We start from the raw sequence: 27484 nt of genomic DNA, 5'->3' as shown, positions 1-27484 counted from the left end.
TACATAATGAACACGATTTATTTCATACAAAAATATTTGAAATATACATGTAATCCAGTCATACATTCATTCTCACAGTTGCGACTTTTAAAGTCGATATCATTTATACATATTTATACATATTTCAAACAGGTCCAGTTGAAGCATACAATGAATGGCCCGGCGCCTTCATAATGATTTACAAAATACATGTATATAAATGATCATTCTTTTTAAGATAAAGTTATAAATATGATACATTTGTATGCAAGGAAAGTAAATGTACTGAATATATGTATGGCAAATCAATATAATTTAGTTTTTGTCACAGACTTTCAACATCTTTGTATCATAAAATATATATTCAACTACATGTGGTAAGAAATGACTTTTACTGATAACATTATTTTAAAGTACAAACTCCTTCTTACTGAAATAAATTAAGACAAGATTTGGACTGCTTACTGCAATTTTGGACAGCAGAAACTTCTATCTATCAGACAGATGCAATAGAAAACTAAAATTGACATTCAAATTAACAAGTCGAAGATAAACTGACAATGCCATAAAGATATATAAATATTGAACATTTTTCTTCTGAAATTTTGGTACAAAGAGTGTAAAATAGATCAGCTATTAAATTAATAATGCAGTTTTTTTCCAAAATATAAAACATATCAATAAATTTCTGAATAAATGAGCAAATAGTTCTTTTAACAGTTTAAAAAAAGATCCAGTTTTTCGCTGTATGAGATATAAAATCGAACAACTTTATGTACCTGTTCTTTAAAAACAGCTCGTTACAAGAACTAAACATGAGAGTACAAAAGTGACATCTTAAATTTATGATATTACTGATAGAGTTGAGGTGATATAACAATCAACATTAAAACAAATGATTTTTTTTTGTGCTATTAATTCTGCAATATCACTTTATCTATTTCAATAGTTTGCAGAATAATATATAAATAGAATAAATTTGCTAAAAAAAACGATTGCATAACTTGCATTCTTGGGAAATATTAAATTGAAAAACATTCTTATAACTTAAGATTTATAAATCAAACAATCTTTATCTCCCTAACAGTTTAAAATTATCCATTGACTTGTTATCAATGCAAATCTAGGGTATATCAAATGAGACAACATGTCTTAGCACTATCACTGGACGGACACTAAATAAACTTAGTTACTAATTATAACGCTGTTGAAATGTAAAAACAAACAAGTAAAGGATTAAATATTATATTGACACATATAATGAACTTTAATATTTATTCTTTCATACAAGTTCATAAGAAAATGTTAATTGCACATCTGAGCATGCTTGTTGGACAATGGATTACACACATATCTATACATATAACATACTACTGTATGTATTTTGTTTAAAAAAAACAATGTATCTTATATTTCCCATCTTTCATTCGTATAAAGCACTTTAACAAAAATATTTACAATCACAATATATATGCATGTATAGTCCAAGAAAAGTAAAAGTCTTATATCTCAAACAGAAATAGGCTTTATCTACTTGACAATGGTCTTATTGTTCTTCTAAAAATATGTATTTATCTTTAATACCTTAACTGTTAATTCACAATACAAAAATCAAAATAAGACATCATCTTTAAAAAACAACTTTTAAACATATCAATCATGTGGTTAAAAGATTTGAAGGGAAAATTCCTGGTCCGGAAAACAATGAATGTCTGACATGAATAATAGGAAAGTTGTAGTTTCTAATGATATTAAATATAAATATTTCACATTCTCACAATATAGCTAATGTATGTTTACTTCAAATATTGCAATTTATTCATGATACCGTTGAAAAAAATGGCCATAAGGAAAAAATCCTAAAAAAAATAATGTTTGATATTAAAATTAATTATTCTTATTCTGAAAACCTGTATACTTCTCTTGGGGATATTATTGGAATGTATTTTTAGGAAACGAGTTGTCATTTTAAATGACATTCTATACTAAACAAAACAAATACCAATATCAAGCAAAACGTATTTCTTGGGAAACCCAAGCTCTGTAAGTACATTTAAAAAATGTACTCTGTCTGAAATACAAATATCTGCAGTTTTCAAACTGATCATTAACTATCTAACTTTGCCTACATTTTAGCACTGATTTTTTTTTCATGAGTATAAACCTTACAAACTGCCTATTATGCAGTTTCCTTAACCTCCTATGACATCTAGGCATATATTTTAATCCTTAACCTCCTATGACATCTAGGCATATATTTTAATGATCTCATTTTTAGGGGGAAATAATTGATGTCATCAAATTCTATTTGTCCACTTTACTGAACACATCTTAAATGCAAAAATTGGAACGGATTTATCCTTTTATAAAATTTCCCCCTTTCAAAGAAAGTCCCCTACTCGGAAAAATCCGAATGTATTAATTTTATGGTTTGTGGCAATTATTGTCAAATTTGACACTTTCACAAAAAGTTCATCTCCTCTTCTTAATTTGAACAAAGCACCTAAATAGCTGGAATATTCACCGAACTGTTTATTTTCATCCCAACATTTGGTTAACGAGTTCATCAGCAGTAGTTCTTCGCCGCCGTTACGATATATAATATTATATCTATAAAGATAATGAGAAAGGCTATTTGAGTTTGATCTAGCATCAAGGGAACTACTGTGTCCAAAATTTTCTGCAAACGATACATGAGAGTAGACATAATATAATCCATCCTCAGGAACTACTAGTCGGCCATTGCGATAGTCTACAGCATTAGTAAACGCCAAGTCTTCTCTGTAGATCCACTTTGGAATACTAAACTGATTTCCAGGCACTGTAAAAATTAAGAGAAATATATTTGTCAATTTCATACAAAAATATATATAGAGAATATAAGATTACTAAAAAAATGCTTGTAAAAGCATTGATTCGTGTAATTTAATAACACACAAATGACCATTTTAGCTGTATTTAAACATTTGATTTGACCACATATATCATTTTAAATAGAATTAGGACTCATCAGCCTAGTGCCTCTCTTATATAATGCCTTCCCCTGAAAGTTCACGAGAAAGCTAGCAAAAGTATATTAATTATAATTATTATTTCTTTTTAAAATGTAAAAAAAAAAAAAATGTAACACTTTTTTTGGAAGACATTACAGCAAATTTATCAAATTTTAATCAATTGGCCTTTTTGATAAGAAAAAACGATAAAAATAACGAATCCATTAATATCAGACAAAATAACGGCTATTTCTTCCTTGGTACATTGGGAAGGAGATCCTAGACAGACGTATGGGTTTTTCTCATTGTTGAAGGCCGTACGGTTGCCTATAACTGCTTACATCCACTTCATTTGAACTTTGGTGGATATTTCTCTCATTGGCAATCATACCACATTGTTTTTATATTAATTTCTATTGAAATAAGTGAGATTTCATTTGTTTATTGTAATGTTTGTCCTGTTTATGAACATCTTCTAATGTGCCTTTAACAGTTTGTATTTCATGTGTATGTAATGCTATGACCAAAACGTCTTTTATCTGTATTAACTATTTAGTTAATAATACAACTTTATTCAAGGATTTGTAAATAGAAGTTTATATAAAGGTGCTCGAATACGCTTGCTAATGTTCAACTTAAACTGTTTGTATTTCATTTGTATGCTATGACCATACAACCTCCATGTTATGACCATACAATCTCCATGCTATGACCATACAACCTCCATGCAATGACCAAATGGTCTTTTGTCTGCATTAATTAAGTTATAAATACAAGTATAAACAATGGTTTGTAAATACTTGTTTCGATACAAGCGCTTCCATTACACTTGCTAAGGTTCAACTTTAACTCTGCTCTTCAAGACGAAGTGATCGTTGAAATATTAAATGCTCGTCATATAAACAGCTATTACTTACCTCCGGGTTGTTCATTTCTACGATTATATCCCATCAGATGTGCAGCATAAGTAACATTTTTCGAGTGAGTTGACTGATGAGCTGGCCGAATTGTACCTGGAAAGTAAAGAAAAATGTATAGTATAGTATTCACATGGCTACCTTAATGTAAAAGTAATTGTCTTAATAAATTTTACAGATGATGATTTTGATACTTTTCTATAATGAAACATTTTAATTGAAAGAAAGCGGATTCCGATGTAAGAACAGGTGTTAAACTTTCAATCAAGAGAGTATTAAAGAACACACGTAAGAGCAAGGCAAAACGGATGCCTTGGTTTATAATAGACTCCTCCAACTAATATTCAGAACTACTCATTGTTTGAAGAGTATACATCATTTGTATCCAATAAAATTCAGTCTAATATATACACGCAACATAAGGGAAAAGGGAAAATAAAGATGTGGATAAAATAAGCGATTTAAACAGTTTAGCAAGCGCAGTAATTAAAATGTATATCAATAAACCTCTTAATACAATCCGAAAGAATAGGCACACTGATTAACATATACAGTATTGGCATATTTTTAATATCCATGTCATATAAGAAAGTCGTAGAAAAAGCTCAGAAATTAGTAAATAAACATAGTATCACACATGAACATCGCCAACACACGGAAACAGTATAATTCAGCCTACACACTACCATTGCAACAAGAATGACATTTAAATAATGAATTATAAAAGCAAACAAAAAAATACTTTCTATTAAAGTCCGGACAATTTTAAAACACTATTTATATGAAATGTATAATGACTTTCAACACGTTATTATTTTAAATAACTTGCAAATAATAATTACAGCTTATTACAACTGAAATAATTATTTGCAAGTTATATAACTGTAATAGTAGTATGGTAAAGCATTTAACTATTATCACACTGAATGCATAATGAGGTTTTAGATAGGGTTTGATGAATAAAGATGATCATGATAGATTTTTGTTTAATGTCCAGTGTAAAATATTACATGTATATCAGGAGAATTTAGAAGAATAATTTAATGGCTTAAATATTGAAAAGGAATGAGACACAAGTTAATAAAACTTATCAAGTCTTCTCCCAGGAAAGAACATGTTTATGCAATATAAATATGTCTGGAACCCAACTTTGTACTAGACCGGCGTGCAGATTCTGATTTTTAACTTCAGATTCATAAGGCAAAGGTCAACACGATACTACGAACCACCGAGACTGTCATTAAAACAAAAGTAATAATGCCTGTGTCCGTACGCCCTTCCTAATATCCTGTGTGGATTTAAATTAAACTCTACTGCCTATTTAGTTTTGATCCACTTATAATTAGCTCAGAACGTGTGGGCATCATACATTCACTACAACTAAAAGGTCAGATAATCTTTATTACATTATGTCATTATGTATCCACTGTTTGAATTTCTTTAAAAAAAAAATGATTTTGTGGGATTTCCCATGGTAAGATATCGTCGGCTCTAAATCTACAACCTTTCCGTTTTCTATTTTTTTTTTTATATTTACATTTGGAGGGGGGCTTTCCATGGCAAAACACATACCCATTGATAGGCCGTGAGTTGAAGGATACGGGAGCAACACACTAATGTATGTTTATAATAATTTTTAACTCAAACGTTTTCCTCCTTCAACGATACGACAGAATCCCATATAGAACCGCCTGGTGCTATTCTCATCAGAAAACTGGAAAATCTGCATACCAATTTGCATACGGAATGAGCAATCAGCAAATGGATCTATAATTACTTAACAGAGGAGAAAATAACATCAAATAATTAATTTTCACCAAATATAAAACTTGTTAAACTTAACGCCAAATTGATTTTTATTTCGACCGAGATAATAACCAGGCATTTAGAAGGCCAATATTTTCTCGGAAAACACGAAAAACCAATTAGAGTTTCTTATCAAGGAATTGCAGAAAGTCACAAAACAAATAAAGCCTTTTACCAGCTAGTATGACTCTGTGTCGAGAGAAGTTTAATTTGTAAATTAGATTTTTGTCAATTGGAGGATATTGAAAAAACGATTGAAAAGTGCAATAATGAACAGTTTGAAAAATAACACTTGAAGTTGCAAGATTTATTATGCAGTTGAAAAACGAAATTATATTATGCAAACATAAATCTGATAACAGCATTTTGGATTCAATTTTATATAGACCGTAGTTTTATGAAGGATTGGTGGGTTTGTGTTCATTACTAATCAGAAAAAATCATGACACCCTTTTAAAACAACAATCTCACGAGTTTAAGTTAATTAGTAAAGGTATTAAAAACGTTTTTTAATAGCTAGCTTATATACCGTGTTTCGTAGCTAGAACATAAATAAGCACAACGTTGATCCATATGTTTGGCTGCTTATACACGTCATATATTTTATTAGATGTTTGATCAATTATCTAATTATTTATATGCAAGTCATAAACATCATGTCAATACGGTTAAGACCAGTATTAATTACGGCCGTGGATCAAACAAAGTGTTGATACTGTCGGAGTAAGACAAATATCTTATGTAATATCACACAATTTGTAAACAATCTGTTCTTGCCATTCTGGTCTATACCAGTACCATACATACTGTATCCATCACGACGATATGATGAATGAAAGAGAGGCGGAAGATACCAAAGGGATAGTCAAACGTATCAGTCGAAAACAAGCTGACAATGCCATGGCAAAATAGATTGGAAAAACGACCAATAGACAAACAGTCTACAAAACACAATATAGATAACTTAAGACTGATTAAAATTTGAAATTAAGTTAAATAGGGGATCAAATAAAAAAAAGTACATTTTGTAAATTACTCCTATAGAAAACTTCCAGTTTTGCCCTACATCTAAATCAAATTGTTAACAACAAAAATGCGTGTGAACCTTGATTTTGAAGATGATCACTTATCTTTTGTAAACACAAAGGTAAAAAGAAGTATGAGGATGCACTTGAACAATAAGCATATTTTATGCTTGAATGTAAAATCGTTTACCAATTATTTTGTTATTCATATCAATCAAAAGCCCATTACCAAATGTGTTGTCAATTAAGGCACATGAAAAATGACAACGAAGATGAGTGCTTATGTTTTCTATAGAACTTTGAAGTATAGTACCTAAAATAATACACCAAATGTGGCTCCATTAAATATAATTTTAATGGCGTACAAGTATTTTTGGATCATGATATGTTGAGTGATTATTGGTTGCTTAACGTCCAGTGGCAAATATTGCACGCATGTTCAGGACGAGGGATCTCGATATTTGAGAGTAAATTACAAAGTAGAAAGTTTGATAAGAGACATTATTTGGCTTCTCAAATTAAAAAATATTATAGTTAAATTCGTCATTACGTTTAAATAATTGATAAATGAACAGGAAAAAGTCTGGTCACTTAAATTGTAGGAATGTCATTTGTGATGACAATGTGACGTCATAAACAGGTGAAATTGAATTATTAGATTTGACCTGGGACTATTAGATAAACAATGTATTAGTCCCAGGTTTGTTACAGGTCATAAAACAAACTATACTTAATTAAGTTGGTTTTTTTTTGTATCATATCGACGCCTGAACACATGTTACCAGTATTTAAGTATTAGGTTTGATAGCGCAGGTGGAAGCAGGGTTCAAAGTGATTTTTTTCATTCTACACGGCATGAATTTCTTATGTATGTATAGCCTTGCAGTACAACAGATATTCGAAAATTAAATCAAGCACTTTCTTGAACTTAATAGGTTTAACAATAATAAAAGACAAACGACACATGCCTTTCTGCAAAAGACGTATTCATGCATTCTCGAAATCAAGGTTTAAAAAACCTTATTATATCTGAAAAACTTCAGAACAGAGAAAGACGGTTATCTAATTTTTATGTTCAGAGTTTGCGTGATGGAGATTTTAATATAGTAATATTGCATGTTTCAAAGGCGTTTTTATATGAGCTTGTAGATTTTAATCATGGATAACGTTATAAAGAGAATTACATCAAACCCTTTGTATGCAAGAATCATCTGTCCATGAAACTATAACTACGTTAACTTCAAATCTATAAAACGGGGAAATCATATGTTTTGTTTTACCGTTCCGAAAAGTCCTCTTCAAAGAAAAAACATTGATTGTTTCCCTAACGCTATTGTATTCAGGAGGGACATATTTTTTCATAACGTGCAAAGATACTCTAGTATTTTCCTCCAAAACTTGGACCTCTTGTGTCAAATTTCGCTTATGTCGTTTAAATTGAATATTGTCCGAAATACAAGAAAAATGAATAATAAATGGCTGTTGAAAGACAAAAGTAAAATAGGGCGTAAGGCGAACTTATGGTAGATTAAACTGGGTTAAATGTAATTTACAAACAATGCTAGAACTGTTGCACGGGATATAACCTGAGAACTGCTAATGATGAATACGAATCCATCATATAATATATCCTCGTCTTCCTAATTGTCAGAACAAAATGGTAAGTGAGAGAGAATTCTCATTGTGTTGCCGTTGTCAGTCATAAACCTGAATTACTAAAGAGAAGCTAAGAGAAAACAGATTGCCTTTTTATCATTTTGAGGCATGGCCAAATTTCCCCTATTTGTTTCACTCACAGGAACACAATAGGAAAGTTGATGAAATCTAATGGAATAACTTGAACCTTATTCGACAAACTTTTTAACAATCTACTAGTAATATTTACATGATTTACCCATAAAATTAAAATGTTTCAAATGCAAAACATTTGTGTTTTGCAATTTTATATCAAATTGTACATTTTTTTTTAATTGTAGAGGAATACCCATAATAAAAATTAATCATTTTGTATCTAACGGATGATACATATATACCTTTACTTTCGGAATAATTTTCCCCGGATTTTTTTTATCTTTTTTAAGGAAAATTCAAAACCTGCAATCATATACCGAAATTTCATTTTTGTTCCATTTAAAGGCATTTATAGATGTAAGAACCTCAAAGTACATGCATGGAGATATGATACTATGTTTTAGAAAATTGGTCCTTTCTCTTTGTCAAAGGAAAATCAACATGCACGTTTGCAGAACCGATGAACTCTATGCCAATATATGCAATAATAGTCACAACCCCAAAACGGACAGGCTGATTTGGGAGTTGAACAAACAAATTGTGTAACAATGCACTAAAATCTAAGTTGACGTTTTAATATTTTTTCACTAAAACTTTCCCACATTTACTGTTTTTGGTTAAAAACGGGTTTATTTTGAAATCAATGTCAAAACAAGTGATCAACATAAACAAAACATGTGTAAAGGTTATATCTATGTTCACATATGTAAAGGTTATATCTATGTTCACATGTGTAAAGGTTATATCTCTTTGTATTTTTACTGAAAATATTACAATAGAATGATGTAATGCGTATATCAAACATAAGGCCATTGTCCAACATAATCCTGACTCATAAAAAAAAACCACAAAAATAATCGCAAAAACGTACCACAATTACTATTAGAGAGAATATAAAGGTTTCAACATGCATCTGTCAGATGTGAGGAGGCTTGGCAAACCAAAGACTTAGTGCATTTATTTAACCCATACTCCATGTTCTTTTCCCAGTTACAGTCGAAGCTATATCTAATAAAAACGGGTGTTCTTGGTGTTCAATTTTAAATAGGGATTGCTAAAAAAATATTCCTAGGCAAAAATTAAGTCTTATTTAGAATTATTTTCTGTTATTTGTTTTTCTTCATCAATATTTTGTCTTTTTTCTCTTATGGAACCTCAATATTTAACCAAACTGGTGGCAAGTAGATAACTAAAGACCAAGAATGAGAGTGGTTTAGACCATCAAGAAATACATTTATAAGGGATCATTAATTGTTTAATAGTTTGGCACAAATGTACTTAATGAACCTATAATCTCTTTGTATTATTGTTTGTAACGGTGTTAATTTTAGCTGATCGACAAAACGTCGAATTTTTAAAGAAGTATCATAAAGAGTGTTTCCAAGTTCTGTTTACAACTAGTTTCAGATATGATTTTTGAAAAAAAAGTTTACAAACTGACGACGGACGCCAATGGATCAGGAATTTGGTAATTTGAACAAAATCATTTTTTGGTGTATAAAAATGGCACTGTTTTATCTTTTTAGCTAAAAATGAAAGCTAAATGAAATTATGTTTAAAAAAAATAAATCATAAATTCATCCGTTCCATCAAGTAAAAATTTTATTTGGTACTATCAGATTTGTTGTCAGTGCATATATCAATTGTTTTTATGTGCAGTGTTACTTAAAAAAACGCTCCATAAATAAATACACGTGATTATTTTGAAAAGTTGATGATTTCACCACTGTTTTAATACCTTTGGAGATTTTAAAAATTAAAATTTAGAATTTAACGTCAGATCCGTTTATCAGCCCGACATGTTTCTGTGCTATTTATTTCATTTCATATCAGCTTACCTACAAGTTTCTTTAGAATTCGGAATGTTTTCGATAAGATTGAAGGATCAAAATGCTATAAAGATGAAATACAACATTGTACTGGTATAGAAAATTAAAATGATTATCATTTAAGTTAACACAAAAGGGTTAGCCTGATACGTGCTAAATATAACATTTACAAAAATATGTTCCTTAAGAAAGATTAGTGATATAGAAAGAAAAAGAAAGCAATTAACTTTAAATTTCACATATTTCTACATCTAATTAATCATTATTGCACTGCAAGTATCATTTGGTGCAACGAACTAATAACTTGCATTCCTGAAGTTATAATTTTTTATAAAGATGGAAAGAAAAACCTCAAATCTCTATCATTCAAGAAAAAGTATTTTGAAGTCCCTTTGAAACATATGTACATGTATATATTTTATTATTTCCAATATGATTTATTGCATAACCAATTTAAAATCTCTATTCAACCAACTTCATGAACAAATATATCATGCAGAGTTCAGTGAAACATTAAAATTTGAGTTTTCTTCATGTATGTACATGTGAAAAAAGCAAATTTGGAAAGTCATTAAATTCACTTGAAATTAAAAATTTCCACTATGATTATTTTCACACTTACGTTTTTGTATGAGTAGGTAATATCTATATTTACATATTGATAAAACTTGATTCGCATGGTCACACTTAATCAAACCTAAATATTCGTAAGTTTGGATACTTATCTAAAAAGAATCTTCTACAAATTAATACAAAAATATCACTCAAGGACTACTTTAATTTAAATCGTAACGTTCACTGGAAACATATAAGTGCACCTGTATACTGAAATTATGATGAGAAAAGCTGATTTTATACAAACTTTAAGCATATGGTTATACATTTTGATTAATGTTATGTAAATAAATTCTGGTTAATTTTTGGCAGAACCCTTTTCAATAGATAAGGAGGAGATACGGTTCTGCGATATTGCGACTTGCATCTTCAATTTCCGGTTACGATCCCTAAAAGGGGAAAACAAAATATATACCCCCACACATATGGAAATTAAGTTATATATAAGTTTGGCCGATATCGTAAGTAGATTTGTACTTCATGATTGAAGACACCACGGACGTACGGACACTTTGCTGACTTTTACAGGAAGATTGCAGAAAAGGTAACACTGTTTCGAATAAATATCATAACAGTAATTGGCAAGTGTGTGACGTCTAATGGCAATTATTTTAGTCAAGATGTGACGTCTAATGGCAATTATTTTAGTCAGCGTTCACCAAGTTGATAAAAACCTAAACAATGGAAAATGCAAGTTGAGTATTTAAGTTTATAGGATTTTTGGCACATGGCTCATGAACGACCAAAAACCGGATTTGTTTTCTCATTTTTGTTTTTTGTTTTTAGATGGTTTGTTGGTTTTCAAGAAGAAGATCTTTTCCGTTTTCACCAACAAGAAAAATCTTATTTCCCAACGTGCGAGACTCGCATGAGTAGTCAAAATCATTAAACACCACCTATATAGTAGTAGTTATTTCAATTGTCATTGTTTTTATACGAACAGAAAACACCACAAAGAACATTTGCTTCATGCAATTCGAGAATAAAGGTTCAATTATTACCGACGAGCGACGGAATGGTGTGCACTGATCGAGAGTTCCACGAACCCTTCAATTCCCTCTTTTCTCCAAGTTTTTCTTACAAGATTTACATCAACCAAAGTATACCTTCTAAACATTCTTCTTAAATACGTTCCCAATGATGCATGCACATTGTCGATTTTATCGAGTTGTTCATACACTACTGTATCAGAAAGCATGTATACTAGAATATTAAAAATTTATAATTCTACTTTTAAAAGTACGTTCAGAAATTCGTTATTTTCTTACACTGGCTGTCAATTCAGTACTGTAGGATTTCTAAAAATAATTAGGGAAATATTGTCGTCAAAAAAATCTCAAAAGGCATAAATGAAATCTTTGCATCGTGACTATCAAGACTGGCAACCGAAGTTCGTTTCCTGCTTAAAGATTATTAAATCCTTCGCTAAATAACACTTGATTTCTGTCTTAAGTGTTAGTAAAATCAAGAAGTATTTGTTAAATTAAATTTCCACGAAGAAAATTGCACATAATAGCGAAACGAATGAACGGAACACGTTTAATTAGAATGCGTGCAACGTCAGTCACCGGCATTCAATTAGAGACCTTTTGGCGTTAACAAGGATTTTTCTTTGCAAAATATTGATCGAAGATTGTTGTTTCTTTAATTGGCACAAGAAGGACGTCAAGCTTTTCCTACGTTATTGGAAAATTTTCAATATCTTGTCGAAATATTGGTAGTAAATTAAGATATTTGTTTACACGAAGTTTCAGAAATATAATATTCGTTTTGTTCCCTTCAGCTATTGTTACAGATCATGCATTATGTTTCAGAATAATACGCAATATATGAAAGAAGACACTGAAAGAATCCATTATTTATGGATCTTTATATTGCTGATCTTTTTATGTTTTAAAAAAGAGGTTGATGAATAAAAAAGTAATCATCTGATCTTTTTTTTTTAAATGTAAGGATGGGCAGTCAGATTGATGAAAAACTACCAAATGTGTATGAAGAAACAAAAGAAAATAAATATACACCTTGGATAAGCGTTGGTCTCTCACTTACAATCGGTAAATAATGCAGACCAGAGACCCAACGTATTCATCACTTGTTTATCTGAGAGGCCAATTTGAATTTTCTCGCTTGATTCTAAAAAAATCGTAAAAGATTGTTTGCATAGACTATACCGCACATCGAACATTGAATTGTATGCATAAATAACAGGATAAAATACCAGATAAATGCATTATTGAAAAACGAGGATGAAGGACAAACCTACTGCAACAACTTGTTGGTCTCTACGTGGAGTCATTTAAAATAGTCACATCCACGAAGGCTTTTGCACCAAAATAACCGCACTCTGCATATTATCATAAAAAAAATTCTAGTATAGACGGAATTAATTGCGATGTAACAAATAATAACTAACTTTCAAGTTACATTAAGGATTTCTTTATATATGACATAACTTAGACCTTAGATTTCAAATGACTGGTCATAATTGTTTCAAAGCTTATTTGTCAAAGAAATGAATAATTCAGTTAGTCTGAAATACCTTTTTTTAGTAATTGTTTAATGTGAAATTTCTATTCCAGACATGAAGACTTCAGCCAAAAGAAAAACACTTTTTATATAAGATTCTTACTATAACTATTTTTGATATCTAAGACACTAAATTCTTTGTTATAAAACATAAATGCCAGATGGCGGATGTGCAATCATTTTAGGGCCACTAAATAATTTGTTGCAAGCTACTGTTGTTGTTTTATCTAGTACATATACTAAGCGATGCAGAAATTAGATCATGTTGGGTGTTTGATATTTCTGTTCTATGTAACTCAGTCCTATGTTTGCCAAAATATACAAAGGATTTCATGTGTTATTTAATCTACGCACCCTGATACACAACCTCACCAAAATATCAACAGATTTAAAGCTTTGCTGACCAACACTGTATTAGTAAAGGATTGAAAAATTATGTTACTAGATACCTTTATTTTGGAGAGAACAACGATTTTCAGACTCCTTTGGGTCCCATATGGCCTGGGAATGACAGGAAATACGAAAATATTTTTTGGATTAAAATGCTTTTACACCAAAAACTTTATGAAACCTGTTTAATAAATTTCAATGAACTATGAATAACTCAATTTTTAAAGACAATATATTTTGGTTGTTGGGTTGCTTTCTCATTGACGTAAACTCCAAATCTTCTTTTAAGCATATTTATCTTGTACGAAAATGCAGTAAACTAAGTTTTAGTTCTCTTATGAAGAGCACATAAGTGCTATACAGGAGATTTGGATTAATTCTGGTAAAGAGTCATTAGTTTGTAATAATGGTTTCTAAAGTTAATGTATGTAAACAACACTAACACCTAATATTCAATGAGCGTTTACCTTTCGAAAAAATGTGCTATTTCATATTCCATTACACGGAAAATATATTATAGTAGAACATGTAGGCAGCTAAAGAATAAAACAGCTTTATGTGTACCTTTGGCAAACACTTATCTTAACTAATATACCTATATTACATAATGCTAAAAACAGAATGCCAGACAATTTTAAACCAAACATATCGTTACTAAGCAAACTAGCGGTTGATCAATACAAGACAAAAAACCAAAAGATTTTTCTGCTGAAGATAAAACCTATTAATCTCTAACCATATAAAACAGAGTTGATTAAGACATAATGTGCATCAATAACCTATTTATTAAAGATAAACATTATCTCTCAGACATTTTAATCAAGCGTTTCATAAATTCGGTACCAGAAACATATTAAAACGACAGGGAATATCTTGTTCAAATCCATGCTTTTTGAGTAAGAACCATTGGTAGCTAATTACATTGAGATACAATTTTGATAAGTCGAATATCTTCATAACTCAAGTATTGAAGGTCTGATATGAGATTCAGAAACAAATTATTTCTAATGCCGCATGTTCCGTGACACTGGGACCAAGATGGTGATTACGTGAAATAAAAAGTTGATCGGTATCAAGAATGTCGGAAATGAATCAAATTGAGAAGCTTTTAACAGAATCAGACTCACATAATATAGTATCAAACGAGGCTCTTGAAGCGATTCCAAATCGCGAATAAAATAGGAAAAAATAAAACTTTACAATTAAAAAGCATTGTTGAAACAGACAACATAGTTCCTAAGAAAATAGTATTTTTGAATGAGATAAATGCAAGAATATATGTAGGACTCTGAACCGCTGATGTGCGATGGTTTGACGCTGAAGTGCGTTTTTGATCACGCTGATGTGCGATGGTGGCATTGTGACGCTAGCTTGTTGATAGCTACGCCGAAGTGCGATGGTAGTAAGACTGAATTGCGATGAACTACATAAACTATATTTTCAATGTTTTTCATGTCGTATGTAGAAGTCAATTTATTTGTTATGGAAGCAGTTTTTCTGTTTTTTAAGTTATTAAGGGGCTTGCTTATACACTTTAATACTACGTGAAACGGGTTGTGATTGGTGGAGAGGGGAAAGTTAACCTTCTGTAGCAGATTTTATTTCGAAATCTACAAAAGGTTCTTTTTCAACGTACGATCGAGCATGTCATTCTCTGAATACACACCGGCTCGCAGACTCACCTTATTATAACGGTAAACGAGGAACTCACGAGAGGAACAAAGTAAATATAAAACGTTAACGTAGAATTATGTTCACATGCAGAAAATCAGAGGATCTCTTATTTAGTATGAAACTGTAACTAAGGGCATATATAGACAATAACGAATGCAAATTTATATACTAACTATTAAGAATTCTACTTCTCATAATAATTGAACATCTGTATATTCTAAACTTGTTATCAAGTGTAATATATCTTCAACCATCGCACATAAGCAAACGGACCAACGAACCTCCGAGTCCTACATATATATGGCTCCTGAATTTGCAAAAAGTAAACATTTATAGTCCCTCTGTAAAAATGCTTATTCATAAAGTGTAAACGAGGACCGTATCTCTTCAGTTAGTACAGAAATGTCATTTGTTATGTTATACTGTAACGTCATAAACATGTCATATATGGTAAAAAGACTTATTTTACAATTATTTTTTTTTCTGGGGGGGGGGGGGGGGGGGGAGGGGGGAGGATAAATTAATAATAACAGGAATTAAAATTATCAAAATGATGCAATTATGACAGTTTTCCTAAATTTGAAATTAACTAAAATCTGATGGATGTTTTTGGCGATATCATAGATTTTGTGATAATTAATCAAGGGATAAAACTGCTCTTATTTATATATTCATAGTGAACCTAATTCTTAACTCGAACCATGAATTTATACATAGATCTGGACTTACCTCTAGCCATTTCTTCTCGAAGTCTCTTCTCAATAAACTGAAAATTAGATAAACATTATCAATGATAAATAAACAAACCTAAGGTCAAATATAATTATATACACTTTTTTGTTGAGTAGGGGGTCCTGCTAGCAATTGTCTGGGTAATCTTGAAACTAGCAGTAGACGTTTAAATAAAAATACCTTTGAATGTGTACCTTGTTAAGTTCGTTTGACATACAAAAAAAAGAAGATATAATTGGATGGGAACAAGAAAGCTGCTTATTTTTTATGCTTACGTTAAGAGTGTTAGGAAAGACAATAAAAGAAGCTTACTCCGTCTTAATGTGGATAACGAGATAGCATTAGTTTTTGATGTTATTCAAGTCAATACGGCATTATTCGCCTAACGCTAATGTATTAATATAAATCAATATGACTTTTTGTAGCAAAGTAAATCACATAGAAGGAAATAAATTTTGATTGAAAATCAATAAACGAACGTAATTAGTACATGCAATCAACGGTTAAAAGTCTTTAAGCCGCTTATGACAAATCAAGCTCAATAGAAGTTAGATAAGTTAATGGTAAAATTCAGCCTTCAGTTTTTTGTTGTTTATCAGCTTTGTTTTCTCTGTGCAAAAATCAAATAATATTTTTGCAGAAATGTCCTTAATTCTATTTCAACGTGTTTAAGTTAATTTCATTTGAACGTGTTTTTTTGTATGGACAGGGAAATGGATGGGATAAAAGAAACCACACTTTACCTCGGAGGAACCCCCAAGTCTGTAGAGTGAAATCCTCTGGGATTTTAAAGAAGAAAATTATATTCACTATATCAAATACCATAAATGGGCATCGCAAAGTGATATCCATCCCAATCATAGAAAAATTGAATGTCTGTCTTTCTATCTTTCAAACTGAGGGATCTGAGCTTTTACAATTGAACTTGACATTAAAGAGAATTAAAGCTCTCCCCTATGTCAAGCATTATGATGAAATTTAAGGAAGTTTGACTGTGTGAGTGGAATATTCTACTTTGTCTACACCATTCCATATTGTAACATTAAGGTTTCTGACCATGAAATTCAATTAGGTTCAAGCTTTCCAAATGATCTATCGTTTTATTATGAAGATTATATGCGGACATTTGTACAGCATAAAATTCCCCAGTCTCGTAGGTCAACTCTGAGGTTGCTAATAGTTTTAATCTTATAACTCATGCTAAAAAAATTACCTTTGACAAAAAAACAGAATAGGGGGTGATCTTGAACAATTTACTAATATATATATATATATATAATATTTAACCGCTTCAGGTTAAAGTTTTTGGTTAAAGTTTTTGGTCAAGGTAGTTTTTGATGAAGTTAAAACTTTGTACACATGTTCCCTATGATATGATCTTTCTAATTTTAATGCCAAATTAGAATTTTGACCCCAATTTCACGGTCCACTGAACATATAAAAAAACGAGTGGGGCATCCGTGTACTATGGAAACTTTCTTGGGTTTTATTTATAAATTTCTGATATGACATTGAGGAGTTATGGAACTTTATTTGTTGAAAAATCGCTCATGGCGCATCTCATTCATTTTTATTATGTAGGACCATTAACATTTACTACACCATGCAACACTATATATATACAGATAAATTCTTTAACTGTACGCCGGTCAATTTTGTCCGCCGGCATTACGTTAGAGAAATCGGAAAGACTTCCTTTTGAACCCCTTCAATTGATTGAATAAACATTGCATGGAAAGGGGTTCAGAAGGAGTTTTTGCCGACAGGATAATGAACTTTAAAATAACGGAAAAAATAAAACAAGTTTTAATACTCTTATCAAGAAGCAGTACTGATGTAAATTGGGGACAACCGAACGAAAAACAATTCCCATATCCAAATTAGTTTTTTGTCTTCATTTCGCACAGGAATAAAAACCACTCAATGGGATCATAAACAATACCACACTATCAAACAGATATACAAAATATTTATTTATTCCTGTAGTTCTGATGTAAGACACGTGCATATAATTCACTAGGGGTTTCTGATAACTCTAACCATCAGTACAAGATTAGATATTAAGCTGAATTACAGATGCTTATTGACAGAAGTGGAAACGTTTTTCTCAGATTTCTAAATCTGTTAGCACACAATAAGGTGTAAATCAGACTGGCTTTACAATGGATGGTGTCAAAATGATTAACGCTTCGGCAGATGTCAGATGAGTTTATTATATGATGGTTAAGTAATCGATAATTACGATGCCATAGCACCTTTATAAATATGATCAACAGAAAAAAGTCAAGAACAAGGAATTCCAGGCTCGCACCTTGGGCTGATTTACGTTCATATTATATAATTCAAAATCAAGGCATGTGGAATTACAATATACTTTGATATGTAACATCTTGCTTTATGATGTAGGTATCTAAAATGAGTTTGTATCTTGTTGAAAGTATTTTATCTGTTCCTATAGACATTCATGTGGAAAAACTTAATGACTAAAAAGAAATTACAAAACACAAAAATGTCATAAAAATAACCATTAAAAGGTAAATATACTTTAATGTGCTTCAACCTGCCTATTGCTTAATTTCTTAGACACCTCTTCATTCCATAAACCATAAATGAGTGTTGTATTCGATTGGCATAACTGAATTTATTTTCATCAAGAGCATTCAGAATCATCGAAAAACAAACAGAGGTCTAACAAGAATGATCCATCTTTGTCTGAAGGGGGTACATAGGTTTTGTTAACTTGTAGAATATATGAGCTGAGAATTTATAAACTATTGTCACAAAGGTTAACCATCCCCTGAAATCTTCAATAATTCAGGAATACAATGGCAACTATGATTGTCTGGACTCCTTCCTTCCACCAATCTTAATGATGGTGGCAGTCATCATCTTGGATATTTTATGTTTTTAAGTTGTTCTTGGCAGAAAAGATGCACTTTTGTACCTTTTGCCATAAAGTAATTACCAAACTGTGCTTGACTCTTGACTATGCGTGAAAAGAAAACAATATCCATTCCACAAAAAAAAACATCCTATCCGTTGTTTTTGCCCCCGCCCCCTGATTTGTGCGTGCCTGTCTAATTGACGTATACCCCACATAGCCTTTTATCATATTTCAATGTTTTAATTAATCAAAATATAACATAGGGGAACCTTTCAAACTCAATTTAAAAGTTTATAGGGTAGAGAAATACTTTTTGTCGCTTTAGGCTTCTTCTTGTTTCTACTTTATATGGACACAAAGAGGTACGACCACTTCCCTGTTTTTATATCAATCAATGAGTCAAAATAGTTTATACTAAGCTCGTATACTGATGGTGAATCTTTGTTACATTAATTCATAACCTTTCTATACACTCGGGTTACTATGAACTGACTCTTGCGTATTGTTACAGACCATATGTTCACCTGTTTTTGTTATGTCTTTGGTTTTTGTTTTGGTTGTTGTCTTATCGACGTATACTGACATCTCCTGTTATAAAATTTGAATATAAAATTCTGAATAATCAACTGATTTTTTTTCAACAAATTTTACAAATATCTATAAAATGAAAATGTTGTCCAGTTCCACAATTTTCGGTTGCAAATTTTACATTTTTGTTTATAATTCGCAAGGAATGTTATCAATAATCAAAATGAATAAACTCGCATTTGAAAGACAATGTAAACTATAGTTGCTATACCTTGAATAAAATTAAGAGTTTGTTTTGAGTGTCTTCGGCATTTATCTTGAGACTCAAACTGATTTTTTTTTTTAAATCTATCGGTTTTTAACAATTCTTGCCCGAACCTCAAAAAACACACATACGGCTGTGGTACTGAGAATTTTATTAAAGAATCAAGGACTTTATTGAAAATGATCTGGATGGAAAGCCTCTACAATTAAATGACATAGATCAATTGTATATGCCTTTCATTATGGCCTTGCTCATTTTTGTTACATTTTTGACCGTAAAGGGCGATGAAAAGATATGACCAATCTCAAGCTTATACAACACTTTGAACTTCATGCACCCTTTCAGTTATAATGAAACATCAAAAACATATTGCTGGAAGCAAGGAAGTTAGAAAGCATACTTTAGGTAGCTTTACCATATCGGTAATGTTAATCACAAAATATTTTGAATTGCTAGAGGGTAGATGAACGGTTTTCGAGACTATGTTTACGGACTGTCTCTTTATTCGTTTATGTATATATAGAAATTGTGACATATCATACGACGACGAGTTTTTTTTTAACGACCTTGACTGCCCATGAGGGTCTTGCACGGTTGGAGGGTAGTCTTGATGCTATTTATATCTCTTCCCCAGAGGGTCGGACAGTATGGTGATTCATACGGTTGTCTCTCTGTACAAATTATAAGAACCGCTGGCTAAAATTAGTAACAATTTTGATGGACTTTTAAGCAAGCTTCTATTCTTTAAAACTTTAATTGAAGTATATGTTGGATTAAGAAACACACCAGATGCGGATCCAGGATTTTGGAAAAAGGGTGTCGGGGCCCCAAAATAAGCAACGTTTGGAGTGGGACATGTAAATAGTCTATGCATCAACCATTATGTAGCTCCATAAAAGGGGGACCCGACCACCGTGCCCCCTACCTAAATACGCTCTGAACACAATATAAAAACAGATTAAAAAGTTTTCACGCAGTTAGAGAACTGAAATATCAGCCGATCGACACACTATGAACCTTTTTCGATTACCGTTCGCAACACTTAATTACTACCACTGCTGAAGGACTACAAGTCCATTAGGGTACCATCCACCTAGTAGCCATACAGTGCTTCGGTATTAATATGACTTAAATGATACAATGTGTCGGTGAATTTCTATTTAAAAAATCAGGCAATTGTTATTTAATTAAGGCTGCAACTCCATGGGCAAATTTGACCTTTAAAAACCGTATATTTGACTTGCGATATTCGACGGTTAAAGCTTTTCTATTCAGACCCTTCTATAGTTTTTAAGATCCAAAACGTTTTATATTTTGATTCCAAATGATTGGTCTCGATGGTACCTTATGAAAGTTGTAAAAGAAACACGGGTCGTGCGCACGGAAAACAATCACACGTTTTTTTTAATTGAAGATTACATATTTACATGCACACACCCTATTGCCGGCATATACAATAGCATCTGTGTTCCCGATTGACATTCAAAACAGTTGTTTTTGCTATCGTGTAAGTTGTTTTTGTTATAGTGTAAGTTGTTTTTGCTATCGTGTACAGCAGATTTTTGTCTGCCGTTCCGATTGCCGTTACAATACAATCGATTTCCCAATTGTGCACCGTAGATTTGTGCTGAATCAGCAGTACCGGGTATGATGCCGGAAACTTGATAATTTCAATGTCATTCAAGTTGATCTCAAAAACGCAATACCAACCAATAGTGTAGGCTAGGTTAGGAATGTCATACATATATTTCAATATTAAAAATCTTTAAATAGCTTAAAGACATAAAACGAATATAAAGCAGATATGAAATTGGCTTAGACAAATACAGTCATGTCTATCGTAATGACATGTCGAAAGATAAAACTTCAAAATAAATTTAAATCAACAAATGTCACACACATCTTATAGTTAATATCAAAGCCGTCTTCAATCTAGTTTGTAAGCTAATGCATTTATTTAGAGTTTGATTCGCTTCATTTGTCTTCACATCAGCACAGCTTGTAGCTCTCATAAAAACGTTACATATAGTATTGACATCATATGTCGAATAGATAAAAATCAAAATGGTTTATACTGAACCGCATGGAATTCTTTTTTTAAAGTTTTGAAATTTTAAAATTGTGATTATCTCCATTCTCTGCATAAGAAAGTGTGTATTTTTTTTTCAGAACAAAGAACTGGGAACATAGTCAACTTTCTCAATCTACGCGAGTCCAAAATTCTTTTTATGCCAAAACTTCCAACAAAGCATTACCAGTGGCAACATACTTATACATCTTTCTGGTACATTTTAAACTTTCAGAAGCTCATTCTGACACTCTTTATATCAGAACCTAATTTAAAAAACATGAATAGTATAAAAAACGTAGAAAACTTGTGGCGTAATTTACTTTAAGTTGAATATACCAATTTCCTTTCATATCAAGCGGAGATATTTTAATAAACTTCACACGCAGTCAATACACAAAAATTCAATTAAACTTTGATTACTTTTCTAAACCAATTCTGTTTAATTAACCGTATGCTCGATATCAGACGTGTTTGTAAATGAAGAATAAGTGTAAAAAGCTAAATCTCCATTTTAAAACTTTGGTTCATGTATTGAATGTTTCTGTGATTCAATGATGGAAGTAAATCGACTTTTCTGACCAGGATACAATGGTTTTAATGGTCTCTTTGTTTTTAACGTCTATCATGTGAGGTAGAATTCTCTTGACTCCACTGGTAAAACAACATGATTTGATCATCAATCAATTTTTATGTTTAAATAGAAATCTGCGTTTCTTTGTTGGAATATTCGATCATTTCCAATCACATATATGTTGACTGACGCTACCAGAAACGATTCCATTGATTATCTATTTGTTAACGAAGCGTATTATTTGATGGCAATTTGCTTCTGTCAAACCACGGGGAAGAATAATGAAGGGAATTCTGACTGGCACTATTGAAAACGGTTAACTGCAACGTTATGTAAGGTCGATAGGGTTTTCCACGTTTATTTTTTTATTTGTTTTTTAATGAAAATAAATGAATTCTACTTTTCAAAAAGTGAATTTACTCCACAGTTCTTCAATACTGTTGTAGCAAATACTTCAAAATGGTAAATTCTTGTATGTGTCTGTTTTGACAAATTGTGTTGTTAGATAGCTGTCTCCCTGCTATTTATCCCACAACTCACTCCATCCTTCATATTATTGTTGAGTTAATTTTGTATAGTCGGTTTTTACATTTCGATTGGGATAAACCCTGCCTATTGTGAGATGAAATGATACAAAAAAAAAATTGCAAGTCTGTTCTCTTAGAAGAACCGTCCATTTACAATACATTCATTTTTTAATAGATTGTTTATCTTTGAAAAGTACGTGACTTCGTTCAGATAAAACTTGACATTCAAGTATCTCCAACTTATTTTTTAAACTGGTGTTTGTAGATGTCAGCGGGAGACAATACATGCAGTAAGCAGAAGATATTGAAATAAAAATTGATGAATGTGGTAATTTTGGATCTTGTAATACTTTGTCCTTTCGAGAGAAAAAAAAAACATTACGTCAAAAACAAAGGGGCATCTTATGTCATGAATCCTTTTAAATAAAACACAAGACAATAAAAATGTCTAACTTACTAAAGGCTTAAAAGCATATTCACAGTTATTCGAAAGCGTTGACAGAGCCAACCAATGTAGAGTTTCGACTCAGTCTAATCAATAAATGTATTTGTTTTAAGAAATAAACAGAACTTTTAATTAAGTTATGAAGGCGAAAGTCATAAGACATTTACAAAAAAATGAAAAATAGGAAAAGTTCAAACTATTTTTTAACTGTAGAATTTTGTCTAATACTGACGACCATAAACCTCTAATGACATATCTTTTTTGTTGTCGTTAGGTTGGTGTCTCGTTAAACTATAACTTCTTACATCCATATGCATAATCTGACATGATAAATAAGAATATTAACAGTACTACGTTAACTTAGTAAAAATAACTCATAAAGAAATTAATGTTATTTTAAAAATATGCTTGCTTGCTTGCTTGATTGATTGGTGTTTACTTAACGTCTAGTGGCAAGTATTTTATGCATATTCAGGACGTTCACAAGCATACAAAAAATTCAAAAAGGTCTGTTCTGCAAAGTGGATAGACCCAGGATGATGGGTGGGGAATTTGGAATGCCAACGGAAAAGAGTCAATGTTAAATATATGGGAATACAGTTTTCTTTCAACTGGTCATATACGAACCACTCCGACAGTTGTTTCAACACTCATTAATGCACATATATAGAGCGCGGTTCATTACTGTGCATAGAACTTGATAAGCTCCCTACTCGAGGCATAGTATCGTTGTCCGCATTCTGACCATACTTTGATACGGATCCTGTACATTTCCTACACAGCTAAAAGGGTTCAAGTGTAAAAGAATGAAGCCCTTAAAATAAAAATAAAAATGAAAAAAAGGACAAAGGATTATGTCATTTAGTATATTCCACGAAAAGTTAATTTTCCTTACTTTACAGGTAACTTAATCAATATTTAACGTTTTTACTGTCTTTAAAAAATGACCGAAAATAAATTGCATGGATGTGTGTAAAGGGGGCGTTTCGAACGCCCGTTGAATTCCAAATCAAGAAACTAAAACAAAAATATAGGGACATTTTACATGCATTTAGAATAATAACAATCCTCAATTCTGAATTTTGATAATTAAACACTTCCAATGTTTAGGTAATGAAAGTAAATCTGAGGAAGACCTGATAAGAAACGAAGACTACACTGCACATATAAAAAAAAACCTTATTCCTCATTTCCATGTTTTCTCATAGTCAAGTTTAAAAATATCCATCTTTCAAAACTTTAATATGCCTTGATCATGAATTCAAGTTGAAATCTGGAATATCACTAATTGGACTTGAGTCAAAACTGTTGGAGTTAACTTTATTAAAAACAAATATGTTCCAAAAGTCCAGATAATATCCGTTCATTCTCCCACAGTGACTGCAAGGGTCATAACTTCTCATTTCCCCGGAAGGTACAAAGTTCCAGAATACAGAAAGTGATACTTTCAAATGGAAATCAATCATATCAACAAAAACTACAGACTGCATTTTACATGATTAATTCTCCAACCTTTAATCATTTATCTAAGTCTGAACCACCCTGACAGACTTTATGACAGAACATTCCAAATGAAAAGAAAATAACGAAAGACATCATTGGACTGTAAAAAAACTACACTGTTTAGCCCACTGATGTACATTTTACCACACGATTACTTACTTGTATACGTATTATATATACCGTTACTTCTTAGTCCGCTATGTATCATCATGTAGGCATGTCCATCAAATTATAGGACACATATATAGGGCAATGTACTAAATGATTTCCCTTATATAATTATATAGGTTAACTTTGTACTTTTGATGTGAGAAACATAATTATAAGTTGTGAAGCCTACTTTTTACAAGTAGTTGAAATTTAATTTTTTATTAACAATAACGTTGAGTTTTTTCTGATATGACACATTTTTTTCTAAACTAAAACATGCATGAAAATTTAGATCAGAAATATTACACCCTAGGAACACCGGTGGTCTATCAAGAAAGAAAAAAAGTAGCGTATTGGAAACGCAAACAGCTGCCCCCATGTGTAAATCAGCACAAATTCGTTAATAAGATAATGCATGACGAGATTTAAACATTTACGGAGAAATCTAAAATGGAAATTTCTTCTTTTCTGTGCATAAATTGACGGATGCACAAAAAGGGACAGCTAGCTAAGGTTGGTAATACAAAAGAAAAGAACGAGATTAAAAGAAAATCTTCGTAATTTGTGTAGAAAAGGACAAAAGAATCACAGGAAGAGACACATACAAAAATCATACATATCAAATTTCATTCAATCAATTTAGTTACATTCTTTGTCTTTTTTTCGAACATTTAAAGGAACATAAAACTTGCATAAAGTAGTTTTTTGTCATTCAAATCAATAGCACATATTTATTCTGTACAATATCATAAAGTTGTTTTTACACGTTCATGCTTGCAACACATTTGAATTAAAGGTAAATATTTCTTTGTCGGTAGCTTTTAAACTGTACACTAGGTAGTCCCAATCTTCTAACAATTAATGTTTTGAATAGATTAAAATTTTGATATACATCACCACTTTATTTTGGCAATACACAAATATAAAAATTTCAGGTCAACAAAATCTGTTAAGGAAGTCGGTAAACACTAAATAACAGTAAATGACTAAAGGCAACACACAAATATGTACATATTTAGTCGTGCGACAGATGCGAGGATAGAAATGTATTAATTTACATACAATTGGAAAATATCTCTGGTTATTTAGCTCAAGTAAAAAAAAAACCATGCGTTTAGAAACTAACTATCAGAGTGTACTTTTCACTGAATTTATAGCAGCGATATAATTGTGCCTGAAGAAGACACACTGTCATAAAATGTCAAAAGTGAGTTACCGTTCAAGCAGTCATCATTAAATTATTTAGTACAAGTAGGGATGTATGGAAAACAATAAGTACACTGAACTACAAATATATACACATTGTCATAATAAAATATTTCAAAAATATATCATTTGAATTTCCGAAGCCTTAGGTTTCTTTTTTTCATTTATGATGAATATATCCAATAAGTATATAGGTAAACATGTAACTGGGTAAATATATACACATACGAAATAGATTTCACTTTGAAATATAGAATGATATTGTTTATTGTATTGTATGTACTGTATACTAATTTTGTCTGAACCGCTTGTCTGGTGCCATGCAGTGCGACAGAAAAAAAAAGATATACGTAATCAACATGTTTAACTTACCAGTTCTAAGACAGCTAAGAGTTGTTTTGGTTTTTCAACACAACATTCTTCACCGGTGGGTTTACTTCTGCGAATAAAAGCGTCCAGCATCCTATCTTCGTCTTCTGAAGGCCCTAGTCTAACACTGTCACAAGGAACACACAGTTCTTCTGTTTCGAGAATTTTAGCGATTTGTTCTCCCACTTTTGGCTGATGTGAATGATTGACCAAATCATGGCTGAGTTTTCCAAAAAGTACAGAAATTGTGACCACTAAAATAAGCCCTCCGGCAACAACCACTGCCGTCAATCCAAACAAGTATTTCCGAAGTCTTATACATTCCATTTCCAAATTTTGATAGTCTAACGAATATTTTTCCATGGCACCAGTTGATCTACCGTTCGAAAAATTATTTAAATTATTAGGTTTGGTTCCTCCTCTAAGAAGTACTTCAGAACTACTGTCTACATGCTCGGGTTCTGACATTCTCGTGAAAATCGTGGTTACCTTTTATCTGAGCTTTATTCGATTAAATATTTAACGAACAAAAAATGTCTTATATAACAGTTATTTTTTTAAATCCAACGACCATTAATTACTAACGGTAAAATCACTACCACAAAAATAATAGACCGTTCACCAATACACTACTCGTCAACTGTTATTGATAATCTATTTTTGACTTTGTGTATTCAACGTGCATTGA

The 27484-nt window shown here is 31.4% G+C and overlaps 1 protein-coding gene across 1 annotated transcript; it reads right to left on the bottom strand.

Moving 5' to 3' along the window:
• Positions 1-27484, bottom strand: LOC127738373 (tumor necrosis factor ligand superfamily member 6-like). The gene is made up of 4 exons (XM_052249586.1): positions 26800-27484; positions 16275-16311; positions 3890-3985; positions 1-2800 (listed from the first exon to the last, which is right to left on the bottom strand). The coding sequence occupies exons 1-4, from the start codon at positions 27262-27264 to the stop codon at positions 2361-2363; spliced, it is 1038 nt and encodes a 345-aa protein (XP_052105546.1). The 5' UTR covers positions 27265-27484; the 3' UTR covers positions 1-2360.

The sequence above is a fragment of the Mytilus californianus genome, unplaced genomic scaffold (assembly GCF_021869535.1).
Source record: "Mytilus californianus isolate M0D057914Y unplaced genomic scaffold, xbMytCali1.0.p SCAF_4, whole genome shotgun sequence".
NCBI lineage: Eukaryota > Metazoa > Mollusca > Bivalvia > Mytilida > Mytilidae > Mytilus > Mytilus californianus.
This window is presented reverse-complemented; position numbering and strand designations above follow the sequence as displayed.

Bases quoted from the DNA above. Each gene is read 5' to 3' on its own strand.
- LOC127738373 (XM_052249586.1), bottom strand. From the start codon at position 27,264: ATGTCAGAACCCGAGCATGTAGACAGTAGTTCTGAAGTACTTCTTAGA. The intron at 16,312-26,799 runs GTAAGTTAAACA...TCTAATTTTCAG, and splicing joins TCTTAGCTGTCTTAGAACTG to TTTATTGAGAAGAGACTTCG. The intron at 3,986-16,274 runs GTAAGTCCAGAT...TTTACTTTCCAG, and splicing joins TCGAGAAGAAATGGCTAGAG to GTACAATTCGGCCAGCTCAT.